Source organism: Rhinolophus hipposideros (genome assembly GCF_964194185.1).
Source record: "Rhinolophus hipposideros genome assembly, chromosome: 6".
In the NCBI taxonomy this organism is placed as follows: domain Eukaryota; kingdom Metazoa; phylum Chordata; class Mammalia; order Chiroptera; family Rhinolophidae; genus Rhinolophus; species Rhinolophus hipposideros.
In genome coordinates, this window is record NC_138052.1 from 98,667,142 (window position 1) to 98,684,131 (window position 16,990).

Here is a 16,990-nt window from a genome sequence, read left to right on the forward strand (position 1 = left end):
ACCATCTGCAAGCCAGAGGAAGGGTGGAGGAGGGGTGTGGGGGGCATCCAAGGGGCTACCCCACCCCCACCCACTTTTGCCTCTCTGGCCTTCAAGGATTCAGACATACACAGAACAATGCACCCCACCCCTCAAAAATAATCATAACAGCGTGCCCCCACTTCCTCAGGGCTTTGGTCTCTGGGTGCGCCTGTGCCCCGAGGCTGTCAGCAGTGTTTCGGACCCTTCTCTGATAGTGAACCCTCCCCAGAGACAGGACGCAGAAGAGGCAACAAAAGCTTTCAGCACGATTTCTGAAATTAAACGGAACCCAGTTGCAAGTCAAACCGAGTTTGGTCAGTCAGGTGGTGCCTGGAAACCCTCAGGAAGGGGACAGAAAGATCCACACGCCGTGGGGCTGCCCGTCTGCAGCTGACAGGCCCTGTGTGCTCAGGCCCTCACAGGGGAGCCCTGGTCGGAGCAGGCCACGTCCCAGGAGGCTGTGGTCCCCGAGGATGCTGAGGGCGGGGCCTCAGGGTGCCACCCCCGTCCAGAAGAGCAGACAGACAGCCTGTCACCTGCCGGTCGGAATGCCCTCTCTGAGCTCTGTCTGCCTGGAGAGTCCTGCACAGACGCCCTGGGAATCACTGCCACACCCGGTACGTGCCCTTGGCTGCCATCTTCCACACGGGCTCTGCATGATGGAGGGGGTTTCTGGAAAACCTGCCCACCACCCCTGTCTGAGCAGACACACTGGCTGATTTAAAGTAGCCCCTTCCTGCCATTGATTCACTGGTGTGTGCAGACCATGGACACCTGCTCTCCCTGGGCTGGGGACCCCCCTTGCAACACTCAAATACCAGCATGGACGCCTGAACGGTCTGCACAGCTCACTGCCCCCCCTTCTACGGTGGGGACAGGCAGATTTCCCTGAGATGACGAGGACCAGCAGTCACCAGACCGGGTGTCCTGAAGGGAAAAGGGAAGCTCCACACCTGAGGACCAAAGTGCCACTGGGGGCTAAGGGTGCAGGTCCCGTCTGGGCAGCACCTGCCCTGGTCTCCCGTGGGCTCCCCGCTGTGAGCCGTGAGGTCTGTAAGTGCTGCGAACCCAGACTGGCTCCATTTAATTTTGTTGTCAGTTTGCTTCTAATGAAATCCCGAGCTGCTGTCTTTTCTTGTGCCCTGTGGGAGCGTGCACACTGGGTTCGGGAGTTCAGGCGCCCCAGGATGGAGGAACCAATAAGATTACAGACGCAGCATAGCCTTCCCACTGATGTGCCCCACGTGGTGGAGCATGCGGCTGAGAAATGTGGTTAAGACACTGTCTGCCAGGAAGATGGTCCACTTTCCATGCTCCCTTTTCATTATATTACAGAGACCATAATCTCATGATCTCCACACCGATTAAGACCCTGGGGGCATGGGGGGGAGGATAGGCGGGCTATACTGCCCCCTAAACAGGGAGTAAATGAATCTACATTGACTGAGTCGTGGGATCCAGACGTGGACACACTCATTTCCTCCCATGACCCCAAATCACCCAAGATGTGGGCACGGGGGTGGGAGGGTGGTAGGACCGGGTAGAAGGGGGGGACAGAGACTGGCTCACGCTGAGAAAAGGCGCCTGTGAGACAGGCAGCTCTGAGCTTCGAGCCTGGCTCTGCTGACCGACCCACTACCCTATTTCATTGATTCTAAGACGCATTTTTGCCTCATCCTTTGAATTGGGAGTATCGCACTGTGGATGTGGGAAGAAAGGAGTGTGTTGGAGGTTGATAGGCAGTGTTGTCGCTTTCTGAACAGTCCATCATGCAGCCCGAGATTTAACCAAATAGGGTACGCTCCTTGATCAAACCGCTTAACTTCCGTGCCTCAGGTTCCTCATTGTAAAAGAGGGGTGAATGAGGCCTAACGCATCACAAAGCCTAACGTAGACATTCAGCGAGATGGTTGTATCTGCTAACTGGTGCTTTGTAACAAATTATCACAAACTTACTGGCTTAGAACCAGACACGTTTGTCATCTCACTGTGGGCCGGGAGTCCAGGCACGGCTTAATTGTAACTCAGCGCAGGGTCCCCCAGGCTGAAGCCCAAGTGTCACCAGGGCTGAAGTCTCACCTGGAGCGTGGGCCCCCTTCCAGGCCCACTCGGGGGTTGGCAGAATTCCCACGCCCGCTGCATGCCAAGTACAGAAGCAGCTCATGCACATGCAACTTGCGTGCACGGTCTCCTGTGCGCTACCCTCGCCGTGAGGGGCAGCCCCCCACACTCCTGCCCCCATGTCCCATGTGGCCGTCCCGGTGGGTACTAACCAGTGAGGACATACGGACAGTGAGCTTCCCTGCACTGGAGCCCAGGAATTAGCATTTCAAGCCTCCACGGTGACTCATGCCGACGAAAGTCTGCCAATCGCTGTTCTGGCACATAATCAGGCTGCAGTGACCAAGGTGCAAAGACTTCCTGAAGTCACCTCTACTCATGGATACTTCCAGGACCCGTGTCTGCCACCCCCCACGCACACGCAGGTGGAACTTGGTGTGGGCTCATTATGTTACATTTGCTTTGCTAACGTGGCTTCAAGATTCACGGCGTGTGCTGGGGCCAGGGCCTCTGTATCCTCATGTGGGACCGGAGTCTGCTCCTTTCTTATTTCTGTTAAGGATCTCAGCGCCATAACATCAAAGGGATATCATCGTGTCTTCCTTTTCTTTGATCTCTCATTTTTCTTCGATGGAAAAATCATGTCCATTGGCTTTCAGCCTTTCAACCCAAATAAGCCAAACCCACTGTCACTCCACAGGGACAAACGTCATCGGGGATGAGCAGCTCCCCTCCCAGTACCTGGCCGATGTGGACACCTCGGACGAAGAAAGCACCTGGGCTCACAGGCTGGCCGCCCACCATTCCAAACGGAGAGGCCGGACGTCATCCGAGAGCCAGGTACTGTGTCTGGGAAGAGCTCCTGTGGCTCCTGCAGGTGGAGCCTTCTTACCTTAACACCAAGTCATGTCAGAGAACTAAGCTCTCAATGTTTCCCAACTGTAAGATTGCACAACCTGTGTAATAGCGTAATAGCGATATGCAATGGCATCAAATATACATTGTTTATCAAAGGCAAATTCACGTAACATAAATTAACCATTTTAACGTGTACAGTGCAGTTGCAGTTAGGACATTCACAATGTTGTACAAACACCGCCTCAGTCGGCTCCAAAACACTGTCACCACCCAAAGGAGAGCCCGTCCCTGTCGGCAGTCACTCCCATGCGCCCTCCCCCGGCCTGGCCACGCCAACCTGCTTCCTGTCTCTGTGGAGTTGCTGTTCTGGACATCTCATGTCAATGAAACCAGACAATATGTGGCCTTCTGCGTCGGGTTTCTCTCTGCATCAGGATTCCAAGGGTCATGCACATTGTAGCGGGTGTCAGCGTTTCCTTCCTTCTCATGAGAATATACAGAGGACACCAAACAAAATGATACACATTTTAAGAAAGGAAAACTGTATTAAAATTGTAATACTCAATATATGCCGATGACAAAAGATGAAGACAAGTCACGTGTGGCTTCTGCAATGACAAGAGGTACTCAGAGTGGTTCCCATCAGCGTCCAGACACTTCTGGTGACGGCGAACTACTGCTTGAGTATAGATAACATCACTTAAAATGTGTATACTTTTTTTTGGCACCCCTGGTATATTTTATAGCCTATCAAGTATTATGTCTTTTACAAGAGGAAAAAATAATGTGTTACTTTATACCGTTGGCAGTCTGTAAGAAACTTCAGCGTAATGTACTAAAGACCTGTTAAATGAGAATCGTGTTGTGGATGCTGTTTTATGAAATACCTCATCACAGGCCCCTTTGATACCACGGCTTCCCCTGACTCAGTGTAAACCATGACCCTGTTTACAGACAATTGATTTACATCTGAGCAAGTACTTTGTATTAGGGAAAAGGCAATCACGTTTCGTATGGGAACATCGTCACCCCTAGTTTGATACAGTCACCCGATCTCTGATGTGGCCCTGACTCCTATGGACAACATCATGGGACTGGGGCCGTTTTGTCACTGATGACCCTCGCAGCATGAAACCGAGACAAGCTGAGTGGGCCCTGCCCTGCAGGCAGACTCCTGAGCCATCACCACACTGGGCTGGTCGCACGCACGTTCGCAGGAACCTGGGTTAGTGCAGGGCACAGGCTCCCTCTGGGACCCTCCTGGGAGATTTGGGGGGTACATTTCTGGAGCTCCCCTTTGCGGAACCCCTAGGCCGAGCTCTGGGCAGTCAGGTGGAGAGACTCACCAAATGTTAAGCAGGATGGAGACCTCCCCGGATGGAGACCTCCCTGTGTAGCAGCACCTCGGCTGGCAGAGGACCTCCCAGTCCTCGAGCCAGAAGACAATGGGGTAAAGACCAGAATTAAGTTGTCTATTTTCAGTAAGTTTTTAATTTAGCAACTTTAGTAACTTTCGGTAAAATCCATATCTACCCAGCTGATAGTAGTCATCCTTCATGGCTCCTTGAATTATTCTCTATTCTATGCTTGTATCTTGTCTCTGGAATTATTTTCCTTCATGTATTTCTATTGACTCTGTTTACTTCAACTAGCATCTCCCCTAAAATGTCCCGTGCATCTTTATACCAGGGGAACCAGGCAGCATAAATAGTGCCTCCAAGGACAGCGCATTCTCGCAGCACTGAGAACCACAGACTCCTAGGGGCCTTTGTGAAGGGGCCACTGCGGGGCCTGGGGGGGGCCCGACTTCTGCCCCCTCAGAGCAGAGCTTCCAAACCCAGGACTCACAGACATGCCCTTGGAGCCAAGAGTTCCAAGGACAGTGTTTTATTGGGGTGAGTCTGAACGGGATCTGTTGCCTGTCTCTGCGTTTGTACCCATGGTTAGGACTTCAAGGGTAAGGAATATTCAGGAAAGACTTTCTACAAATAATCCTCCTGCCAAGAGAAGGCCGAAGACAGGATAGCACGCTGTACGAAAGATACGTCCATGGGGCAGGAAATGGAGCCCTGGCATGCAACCCCCCAACACGGTGGGGAGTGAGCCCCCACTCCCGAGAGCCAGCCCCAGGGCCATTCATGCTGTGCGCAGGCCACAGACACTGCCTCGGTTTCCCCACAAAGGCCGCCTGTGCCAAATTATGGTTGTTCGTTTTAATCTATGGCCTATGTCTGCATTGCATTTGCAAATTGCAAAATTTGGTTTCGTTGTACATGAGTTGAAAGCTCCAAGAGTTCATATCGAGTTTTACGTCCATATGTGTCTTAGTAACGTGCTAATGCTGACAGTTGGAGCTCAAACGGGGGCAGACACTGCCGCCAAAATAGTTGCCACTTTGGGCAGAGGGAGAAGGCACAGCCAGCTTCCTGGAGGCGGCTTATGAGCCCCTGACAAGCACGTGTTCCGTGGGGATGTCTGTTAGGGCGCAGCAGCTCTCGACACCAGATAGAAGCCAGGGTTGTATTGTGTCCGCGGCGTCCACGCTGGCCCGGAGGCCACCCTCCCCTTTTCCTGTGAGGCCTGGAGCCACCGGGCCAGCGCGGAGAGCAGCCCTGAGAACTGCAGAGCCCTTTCTGGCCTGGCGCCTGCTGTCCCCAACTCCTGCCCACCTTCCCCAACTTCAGTGAGCATGATCCAGGTTGTCGTCGGATGTTTTTCTTTCTTCTTCACTCTGGAGGTAACACTTCACAATGACAGGGTCAGACTCTGGGTGGGTTGGGCTCTTCCTCTCTGGGTCTGAAGTAGAGGCCACATGTTCCACGTGCTCTGCTCTCCTCGGGGAAACAAAGCCTGTCTGCTGGGCACTCTCCGCCAAGGGCATCGATCGCAATCTCTTTAGACTCCGACTGTGAGCAGAGCTCTCAATTACAAGCAGCCACTTGATGGCCACCCCTGAGCGGAAACCCTAGTCTTGGGGCAGATGTGCCCACTCAGAGCCCCCAGCGCTGTGAAGTTCAAACTAATTACCCACCGAACAACGCAGAAGCATCTTACGACCTGCAAGTGCCGTGCCCCTCTTCTGAAACAAGGTGAGCCACGAAGGAGATAATGGCAGGAAGGACACATTTGCTGGGCGTGGAAGAAAACTGCAGAATTGATTTTCTTGTGTCCCTATCTGGGAGCTAATAGACTCTGGTGACTCAAGAGCCTGGTGACTCAAGGGATCAGGAACTTGTTCGTTTAGTCACTTCAGGTTGTCACCTGGTGTGTCTCCTGGCCCACAAGTGACCCAAGCCTCTTGCCAGATAATGACTTTGAGTTTGATCAGCCTGGGCTGGTCAATTCACTCTTCCTGTGCTGATCAGGACCGCGGTGACAGGGGTTATAATGACATGCCTTAGGCCTTTCAGGCCCAGCTTCCTAGTCTTGCCGAATTTGTCACCTCTCCTGCTTCATTCACAAACACCACACACACCCATGTCCCCGCTCCTGGTACTGCTCCAGAACCCTTGGTGGGAGAAAAGGGATGTGTGTTATGGTTACCCCTCCTAGGCTATGCCCGGGGGTGGGGGGGTGGCCTTAGCTTTCCATCCACTGCTTGGGATTTGGTGCCACTCGGGATTTGTGTCCCGAGCCACAGTTTCTGTCCCTGTGCTGCAGAGCTTTCACGTGTCAGTGGGGGAAAGTCTGCCGGCCACCTGGAGAACAGCACTTCTTCCTACTGCTCATCCCACCCGGCTGAGGACACAGGGCCCTGAGCCTGTGGACAAATGAGGTTGCAATGCCAACAAACCTTTGAGGGGAAGGACCTCTGGCGCCTTCCAGACTGTAAGCCTAGCGCTTTATGCAGGCTGACAGCCAGGCGGGTTTCCCCACACAGCGCGAGTGGGGTTGCCCCAGCCAGTCCCTGCTGTCTGCCTGGCCGAGAGCTTGGGCGCCTGCGGGCCCAGCAAAGGGGGTGAGAGAACTCGGGAGAGATGAATGTGTGACAGCCTCAGAGCCCATGTGACGACAGCGGGGCTGGGAAGTCAGAGCGACAGGGAACCTGGGGAACCCGCCTGGGCCCTACAGCGCATCCGAGTAGCGGGGGTCTCCTTCCACTGTGACTATGTGCTCTGCACTGCAGGGCGACCTCTCAGGGAGGAGACAGGACACCCCCTGGCCTAACGCACTTGTGTGTGTGTGTGTGTGTGTCTGAGACTGAGACGGACTGAGGGGTGGGGTTGTTCTCAGCCCAGGGCCCTTTCCCTGCACCACAGCCATGGGCCCAGCACCTGGGCACTCTCCTCTCGCAGCACCCTAAGTTTGCAGGTGCACGCCTCTCTTGGGGCCAGGACTCTAGAGAAAGAGCTCTAGGTAAAGCTAGAGCTAGAGCTAGGGCTGGGGGTGGGGTGAGGGAAGAGCAGAGTGGGGAGGCCACAGCTTGGGCTGTGAGGGCACAGGGCTCTGGCAGGTGGGGACCTGGGTCCAGCCCACGTGCCACGTGCCCAGCAATTCATAAATCTCCCCCTCCCGTCAGCTCCCCTCTGTCCGGCCTCATGGCGGCATCAGCTCCCGGGTCCTACACAGGTCCACAGCTCCCAGTCCCATTTACTTGGGAGAAGGTTCTGTCCCCATCAGACCCAGTAGGATTCACCAGTCAGACGTCACAGGGGAGCTCATCACCTGTGGCCTCTGAGGAGACTGGGTGCTTGAGCTTCCTCATAAAAGTGGGTTCTCGTGGAAAAGTGTCCGCTATCGTGCCACCTCCTCACTGGCTCCCTGGAACTGGCGCGTCCACGTTGTCTGCGAGGCCTGTGGTCAGTCCTAAGAGGTTTCATCCACACAGAATATGACTTCACCCGACCGTGAGCACTGCCCTGTGTTGCCGAGGGGGACGGGCCTGGCCCGAGGGCGCTGTGGGGCCAACGTATTCCTTTGTAGGGTCCTGGGGGAGAGGCCTCTGCGTCCATCCAAGCTCCAATGTCAGCGGCAGCTCACTCCCGAGAGGCAGGGACGATGTAGGCGCTCAGATTCCAGAGTGAGGGCTTGGAGCAGGGGGCGGCTGATGGGGCCCTCTTCCCACACTCTACAGTCTGCTTTGTGGGCCAGAGGAAGGCACAGAAAGGCAGAATGAGGGAATGCCAGCAGATGAGTGAGTGAATGTGGGGTCTTCGTGGCTGTTACTAAGTTGGCACGTGATCTGTCACTGGGGAGAGCCAGAGGACTTGAGGCGCTGCCTGTGCTCGGATGGGGTCCGGGCTGGGAAGAGGTGGTGAAGGGACGAGCAGGACCCATCCTTGGGGTGTTACTTACCAGTCTCAGGCAGGTGGGAAGGTGGAGGAAGGTAATAAAGTGAGGAGGGGATCGGATGGTCAGGGGCACCCCAGTGGCAGGTGCATTCATTCACCCAAAAAGCTGGCGGAGGTGCAGGATAGAGCCAACGGGTGGAGGGGACGGCCCTTCCAGGAGAAGGTGGAGCAGCGGGGCCAGAGGCAGGGGGTCTGGCTGGGTTGAGGCCAGGGTGGAGGACAGGAGGGGCAGAGGTCTCTGAGGCCATGGCCAGGCTCTGCTTTTTACTCGGGGGAGGTTTGAGCGAGGAGAACTGTTACTGGCTGACATTTCGGGATCATTCTGCCTGTTGTGCTGAGAACAGGCTGGGGAAATGGGAGGCCAGGTGATATCCAGGCAAGAGAAGGTGGCCGGTGGACCAAGCAGGCAGTGGAGGTGATGGGAGGCGGTTCTGCGTCCCTGTTACAGGCAGAGCCAACAGGAATGGCTGTTCGGGACAAGAGAAAGAGGAGTCAGGTGACTCCAGGATTTGGAGCCTGAGCAAGCTTTAAAGGGAGAAACTGCCCTCAGCTGGGGGTGGGGCGGGGGAGGAGGAGACTTAAATCTCACACCCACCGTAAGGTTATTTTGACTCTAAAAGGCAATTGGGATAATTTTATTTATAATTCTTGTGTTTTTATGGCATAACTCTAGTCATGGGATAGGTTGTGATGGGTGTCACCCACTGTGTCACAAACGATGTCACCACAACATCCTCACAACTTTGCAGTTTTCCAAACGTCATAGCTGCACTGTTCCTATGGGTGCTTCTGGGTCAGCTTCAAGCCAGCATCTCGGAGCGTAATCTCTATCAAAGCCAACACAAGGCTCGAGCGAGAGACTGGGCACCGTGGCGCCTGCATGTGTAGACACACCACAGACAGTGGACATACGTGCCATTGTCACTATGCAAGTCTGGGACCTACCCCAGGGCCCTAAGGTGATGCGACATTTCTAGGGGGGCTGAGGTCACACGGCTGTGGTGCACTGCAGCTTTCCCTGGGAGCAGCGAGGACCCAGAGCCCCGAATCGTCAGATCCTGTTAGCCTAAGCTGGCCAGGTGGAAACAGTGCAGGCTGTGGTCTTGGTTTGGCAGCTTTGGGGTGCAAAACCCTAGGAAATGGATTGGGGACCCAATTTACAGACACAGGGAAAACTTGTTCTCTCATTGTGAAAATGTCCACCAAGGAAAGCTCAATGCCTCGTTCAGAACAGGTGGCTCTTATTTGGTGCGGATGTGGAGAAAAGGGAACCCTTGTGCATGCTAGTGGGATTGCAGATTGGTGCAACCACTATGGAAAACAATGCAGAGATTCCTCAAAAAATTAAAAACCGAGCTGCCGTATGACCCAGCAATTTCACTTCTGGGTATTTATCCAAAGAAAACCAAAATACTCACTTAAAAAGATATATGCAGCCCTATGTTCTCTGCAGCACTATTTACAGTAGTCAAGCTATGAATGCAACCTAAGTGCCCATCAATAGTTGAATGAATAAAGAAGAGGTGATTTTATATATATATAAAACATATATATATAATATATGCATATACATACAAATTATGTATATAATATATACATACATATCATATATAATATATAATATATATGTGTGTGCATATATACAAAATATATAATATATATTTAATATATATGTTTATAATATATATATAATATATATAATATATAAACGAACACACTCGCTTGTTCGTTTCAGTGTCCAGTTGCCAGCGAGCCCACAGAGGCCGACACAGAGGAGGAGACGCTGAAGAGGAAGCTGGAGGAGCTGACCAGCAACATCAGTGACCAAGGGGCCTCGTCCGAGGAGGATGGCAAGGAGGACGGGGCAGAGCTGGACAGGAGCACCTCCGTAGAGGACCTCCCCGGGGCTGCCCCAGAGGTGAGGCCAGACAAAGGCCAGGGGTCAACAGTTTGTAACTTAGCCAACAACCCAGCCCAGGGCAGGCAGCCAACCCCTGGTGGGCACTAAGTGTCCCTGATGAGAGCCACCCGGGGTGCCCGGCCTCTGGCTGACCACCTGGCTGACCAGCTTGGTAAGTGAAGAGAAAAGGGCATCATGGGAACAGGCCCTTGTTGGTGAGGATCTGCTGGCCCCCCCATGCTGCTCGTCACGCTCAGTGCTCCCCTTTCCAGGTGTGCATGACTGCAGGCCAAACACACAGATTGACAAAGGAGCCCCCGGGTTCGCAGGACCCCATCCAGCTCTCCAGGACCCCGGACAAGGAGCTGTCTGAGCTGGAGGACAGAGTGGCGGTGACAGCCTCCAAGGTTCAGCAGGCGGAGAGCGAGGTAGCCCAGCCACCCTGGGAGCAGCAGCCCTATCTGGCTCCCCAAGATAGACAGTGGCAGGGCCCTGAAGGTCCCCTGAGGGGCTCAGGAGCTTGGGGTCCCTGTGGGAATAGTGCCCGCCAGTCCTTTCCTTTTCCCATTTGCTGTGGGGAGGGGCAGGCAGGGTTTGCCGCCACAGGAGAAAAGATGTTGGCACTCCCCACGCCCCATCCCATGAGGAACGACTTCTCTAGAACAGGCTTACATTTCAGGGTGGCTCTGAGGCTCAGGACCAGACTCTGGACAAGAGTCATCCTTTGAGCCCAAGCGTGCACCCAGAACTTGAGCTTGGGTGGGGGTGTCAGCAACATACAAAGGTCAAAAGACAGAGCCAGGCCTCCCAGGGACAGCCAAGGTAACTGGGTTCTGCTCTGTCCTCCCCCTGGGGACCCACAGAGAAGAGAGGGTCTGCCCCTCAGACTGCAGAGGGAGCGGCACGCACTGCCCACTCCTACTCCTCCACACTTGAGCAAGGGCCATCGGTCCCCGGGAAGGGGCAGGTCACCAGAGCCGTGCGCAGGGCCAGCCAGCCAGCCAAACGACTCGGCATTCACTTATTCCCTCGTGCCTGGCAAACAATTTTCAAACTCCTGAATGTGGCAGGCATTGAGCTGGACCCAAAAGACACGGCTGTGACCATCTTAGACCCGGCCCCTGCCATCATGGCCCTTACATTTTCAGTGGGAGGAGATAGACAGCAAACCAACGACCAGGAGGTTATTTCAGATCCCGAAGAGAGCTGTGCAGACAGGAAGTGAGGGTAATCTAACAGAGTGCTCGGTGGGGCTGCTTAGATGAGGCGGTCGGGAAGGGATATTACAGAGGAAGGCAGCTCGTGCAGGAGCCCTGAGGTGTGTTGGTCTTGGTCCCTTCAGGAATCCGCGGTAAAACCTGGACACTGGAGACTGCAGAGGGCTCTGAGGGCCACAGAGAAAAGCTGGGGGAGCCATTGCAGGGATCTGAATGGGGGTGATGGGGCTGGGTTTCTGTTTCCAGAAGCTTCCTCTGGCCGCTGTGGGAGGAGTGGCCTCTAGGGGGAGCTAAAACAGGGGGTAGGGCAAGGGCGGTGCCAATGGGAGTGGGGTGATTGGGAATGGTGCCAAAGGGCCAAGTCTTTACCCATAAAACAGCCCTGTCCCTTAGAGCTGGGGTGTCACTCTCTCCCACTCACTGCCCCCCACCCATCCTTGCTGGGAGCCAGACTTCTGACGCACTTCCAGAAAATGTACAGAGTCCCTGTGCTCCTGCCTGGGGGTGACCCACAAGGAACACCCAACCCCTCCCTTACAACTGGGGCAGATGAATGAAATGGGACCCCCTCCAGGAAGTGCACCTCGTTGGGACCCCAATCTTAATGGGAAACAGCAAAATTAGTGGCAGCCGCCCTTTCAGTACTCTGATGCTGAGATGGGAACTCCGAGTGACATGTGTCTGTTGTTCCCCCAGGTTTCGGATATCGAGTTCAGGATCGAAGCCTTACGTGCCGCAGGGCTGACCGTAGGGCCGGCGGGAAAGCCCAAGAGGCGGTCCAAACTCCCAGTGAGTGGACCCCGCAGCACCCGGGGGCGGGGCCCAGCCAGGAACACACGGCCACCCTGCACAGCTGCCTCCCGCGACCTTGAATTGCCAGCCTCAGTTTCCTAGTAGCCATCAGGGAACTGTGCTGTGTGGGAATTCTTTTCCATTTATTATTTGGTGTTTCTAACGGGAAAAAGTGCCTAATGAAGGAAACTCAGCTCCTACTGTGAGACTCTGAAACACACCCATGTGCACACACTGAGTTTAAGTGCCAAGAAAGCAACCTGAATGACGACATCTGAAGGTGGCAGCTCAAAAACCTGCCAATTTAAGATGGGTGTGACCGGAACAGATGGGTGGGAAGGGCTGGGAAGGGACCTGCCCCACAGCAGGATTGGAGCCCCCCATCCTCTCCTGAGTCACGTCGGGAGTTTTCAGACAAAATCACACTGGCGAGGAAATCTGACCAAATATGAAAGATGCCCCAGGAAGAGTCCCTGATGGGATTGCCAGGTCAAATACAGGACGCCCGGCTGAAGTTGACTTTCAGATAAACGACAAATCATTTTCCAGTATAAGTATATGCCATGCACTACTTGGGACATACTTACACTAAAAAATGATTCAATGTTTATCTGGAATTCAGAGCTAACTGGGTGTTCTGTACTTTAATTCGCTACCTGGCCGCCCTAGTCCCAGAGCACCACGTGTGGGTTTGGTGGGGCGGAGAAGACTTCTGCCTTCCCAGAAGTCCTGACGGAGTATTTAGAGAGAACATCATCCTCTGTGCAGCTGCCCTCCCCCTTCCTCCTGTGGCTGGAGGCCACATAAGGAGTCATAATGTACAGGCTTCTTCCTTCTCCTCCAGATATTTCTTCCCCGACTTGCTGGGAAATTTGGCCAGAGTCCTAAGGATCCAACTGCAGACCCTTCGGATGAGGTCAAGGTATGTGCTATTCCCTTTAACCTCTGGAGGCTGGACAAAGAGTGAAAGGCTGGCACAACTTCTCCAGAAGCGTGACAAGCACAGGTTGGTGGAGAAGTGGGCCAGGGCCACAGCTTGGCTGCCTCAGAGACGCACACCGAGACAAGGGGGCATGGGTGGGAGCCTCACAGCCTGTGCCCCTGTGGCCACCCCCTGGCAGTTCCCCAGAAGCTACGCATCAACAGATTTGATGCTTAATTGATTGATAACATGCATTTTAATATTGTTAAAAGTTCAAGTATTGCCAAAGGCCAGAAGACTTCTGACCTGATCGATTAGAATGTGGAAGAATGATGAGAAGCCCAAAATTAGCTCCCAGTGGTCCTAAAAATGACAATCGAGTGATGCCCAGAGATTCTTCTTTCTTCCAGGCGATGGGCGTGCCCCACCTTCTGAGGAGGGAGTTCAGTAATTCCCTTAAAAGTCAAGGTAAGAGTCACCTGCTCTCCTCATCCCCATGGGCCTGGAAGATGAGCTCAGGGGCATGAAAATGGCCAATCCTGGCTCTGTGCTTCTGTGAGACCTGTGGGATACAGCAGCTCAGGCCTCCCATGCCCAGAGGACACTCCCGGTGCCACTCCGGCCACCCTCAGGGACCATCCCAGGGAGTTGGTGTCTGGATACCTGGAATTCTTGCTGTAACCAGGCCGAGGTGGTGATGCTGGTGGTGGTTTCCATGTTTTGGATGTCAGTTGTCCTCTTACGGTGCACAGCTCTGACCTTCTTACACAAAGGGCGGGACATAATTCAGCTCCCTTGAGGTCTCGGTGGTGACAAGGACATCATCTTTGTCCTGGATGAACCGCGTAAGGCCTGGCTGCCTCCACAGCACACAGCCCGGCTGTCGGGGGATCGTGTGTGCTTGTCCATTTCTCACCTGGCGGCCGACCACAGGTCACCAGAGGGAGACCCGGTTCTCAGGTCAGGGTCCAGTCCCTCCTGTCCAGCGATTTCAGGCCCTTACGTCATCGTGGCACCTCCTGTTACCCGGGATCTGAGCTCTGCTCTCACCACCCCCATCGTCCCAGCTCCACCACAGCCATGGTCTCAATAGGGAGGGCTTTTCATGGCCCTCGTCTGCTCACAAATGACGGCTGGCAGAATGGAGCGGGATTTCCTAGCCCAGTCTCTCCGTCCTTGCACCGTTTGCCTGCCTCCGAGCCTGCCCGCCCCAAGGCCCCTCCCTCTACACTGGACAGCACACCCTTCCCAAGCACACGGGGTTTCAGGAAACCCAGGCAGACACATGCCTCCTCACCTTTGCCTGGGCCATCCTTCTGCCAGATCACTACTTGCTCCCTTCTCGGCCTTTTGAGGTGATACCTCTCCCAGTAGGACCCCCAGCACCTCCTGGGGCATCTCTGCATACCCTGTGTCCACCCACCTCCGTGCCAGTTGCCTCTCTGCACCTCCGAGCTCCCGGCACACGTGCAGGCCAGTCCAGGGACAAAGCTGCTGCCCAAGGCCCTTTCAGGTGAATTTAGGGCCACCAGTGAGGAGGGCGACTTTGCCAGAGAGACCACTTGCTGAGGGGTCAGCCGGGTTCTGGGGTAGCACCGCTGACCCTGGAGAGGCATTTCCAGCAGGTCTCATGGCTAAAATGCAAATAGAGGTTCATTTCACATAAGAGAACAAGGGGTGAGTCCCTAGGGCCATCTTTATGACGGGTTGTGTCCAGTCAAGAGGACTCTTGCGTCCAGTCCAATACGTCCCCGCCAAGGCCCCCTGGAGCTCGCGGCCATTTCAGGATCTAAATGGCACAGCTGAGGCTGCTCACCCTTCGTGTGTCGCTGCTGCCACCATGGCCAGCCTCAGTAGCATGTGGCCCCCACACAGACGGGGCCTCGTGTAGCAGTGTCAAGGTGGGAAGGGCCTCGTGTGTCCTCACTGCTCGGTGGCTGCGATCCCTGGGTTAGCAATTCCCTCCACAGAGGTTGGTCCCAGAGTGGGCATGTATCGCGAGGCAAAGGTACCCTGCCCAAAAGGGGACAATAGAGTGGTAGGCAGTTAAGCCAGCTCTCGAAAGGAAGGAAGGGAAGGAGGGAGGGAGAGAAAGAACCCTGACTTGTAGCACTTGCCAATGACTGCTGTCTGTGCTGTCACCATGGCTGGTAAGCTGTTCGCGTGACGTCACCGATGATGGAGCCGTGGAGAGGAGCTGTGCTCCGGCACACTGTGGAGCAGTCACCTGAGTCGGGCAGGGCCACCTGAGGCCTGCAAAGTGAAGCAGGGCAGCTGTGGACCCCTCCCCACCCTACATTTGCTCATCTGCAGCCATGAACGCAGTTGACTGGGATTTGAGGCCCAATGCCCCCATTTCACAACCAAAGCCCCAGGAGAAACCCCCTCTCCTGAGGGTCAGTGCCCCAAGACCCCTCAGGCCCACAGAATTAAAGAAAGCAGCGCATATACCCCAGACACTAGCGCAATGACGTTTTCTATTGTTTTGCTCATGTGAACATTTCTGGGTCCCAGTACGATTTGCTCCAAAGCAAAGAAAGAAGAATCAGACTGAAGTGTTTATTTGCACAATGGCTAAAATGTAAATCCTTTGTTAAAACTATTTAATGCTGACAACACATCTCAAAAGGGGATCTGTTTTTGTGCTACTTTTTTACATTTCTTAGGAGGCGAAGACCCTTGTTGGTGAGTTTGTGAGTAATACGCAAGCCCCTCTGTTTTTCCCAAAGGCGAAGATGGCGAGTCCTTTGATCGGAAATCAGTGTACCGCGGGTCCCTGACACAGAGAAACCCCAACGGCAAGAGGGGGACCGCTAGGCACAGCTTTGCGGTAAGGTCACATCCCGTTTCCTGGGGCAGCTTCAAAATTCTGTGGCCTGTCACAGTTACATGTTGATATTGTCTTTAAAGAAAACTGGGATAAAGCAACAAGTAAAGTAAAAGATTTAAACAAAAATTGAAAACATTTCTTAAAGGTACCGAATACATCAATGATGGGTGTCTGGTCGCCCTGGGGTGGGACTCAGCTCAGAGAAAGAAATAGCCCATGAGGCAGTCAGGACTCTGGGGGAGGGGACAGCCCATGAGGCAGTGAGGACACTCTCCCCACCACCCCACCAGCTACCCAGGGACTTGAGAAATGAAATGCTTTCAAATTAGAATGTATCTCCCTCCATCTCCCTGTGTTTCAGAACTTTAAATGGTCAAATACTTTCTATCCATACACCCCATCTGATGAGGGCCAGTGTCATTGACCCAACTTCATAGCTGGGAAAACAAAAGCAGAGAGGGGTTGAGTAAAACCCAAGGGGGTTGTCTAATGCCTTCTGACTCACGTGTCGATGTGTTTGTGTGTGTAGCTGTGTGCACGCCTGTGTGTGTGCGTGCTCATGTGTGTGTGTGTCTGTGCACATGCCCATGTGTGTGTGTGCACGTCCATCTGTGCATGCTTATGTGTTCATGTGTGCTTGTACTTCGCAGAAGCCTGTGATGACCCACCAGCCCTAAAGGGGAAGCTCGTCGGAGTGGGACAGAGTGACAGAGCAGCCCTGACCTTGCTCTGCCTTCCCACAGCCATGTGTCCTCCAACTGCCTTGCACTTTCCACTCTACACTTTCCAGTGGAGAAAAAAAAATCACCATCCCTAATGGAACCCCACCTGTGAAGTGACAATAGTCCTCAGGCCAGCAGCTGCTCGCCCAAGTTCATTGACAACTTCCAAGGTCACCCTTGCCAGCTTGCTCTGATCTGTGGGAAACATCGAAGCTGAGATGGCTTTCCTTTAGGACAGTGTTGTTTAAACTTTTTGCAGGACACACAGAAGACCTTTTTTAGTGTGATCTTTCACCCCTTTCACTGCTGCCTTTCTTATGTTGCTTTCCCGATGGAATGGAAAAGGGATGACTCAGCCATGGCACCAGCCGTCTGT

The 16,990-nt window shown here is 54.1% G+C and overlaps 1 protein-coding gene across 4 annotated transcripts in view; it reads left to right on the top strand.

Annotated features, from left to right (window-relative positions):
- MLPH (melanophilin) overlaps nucleotides 1-16,990 on the top strand; it is a 39,354-nt gene extending 22,364 nt beyond the window's left edge. For 2 of the 4 annotated variants that reach the window (XM_081051614.1, XM_081051615.1), the window contains exons 8-16: nucleotides 434-638; nucleotides 2,783-2,922; nucleotides 9,967-10,149; nucleotides 10,404-10,559; nucleotides 12,045-12,137; nucleotides 12,985-13,062; nucleotides 13,473-13,530; nucleotides 15,792-15,892; nucleotides 16,543-16,990. In XM_081051614.1, the coding sequence (XP_080907740.1) occupies nucleotides 434-638; nucleotides 2,783-2,922; nucleotides 9,967-10,149; nucleotides 10,404-10,559; nucleotides 12,045-12,137; nucleotides 12,985-13,062; nucleotides 13,473-13,530; nucleotides 15,792-15,892; nucleotides 16,543-16,569 (1,041 nt within the window). In that variant the 3' untranslated portion in view covers nucleotides 16,570-16,990. Of the gene's footprint in view, nucleotides 1-433; nucleotides 639-2,782; nucleotides 2,923-9,966; nucleotides 10,150-10,403; nucleotides 10,560-12,044; nucleotides 12,138-12,984; nucleotides 13,147-13,472; nucleotides 13,531-14,385; nucleotides 14,576-15,791; nucleotides 15,893-16,542 lie in introns of all 4 variants that reach the window. The other 2 variants (XR_013993532.1, XR_013993531.1) reach the window with 2 other exon arrangements.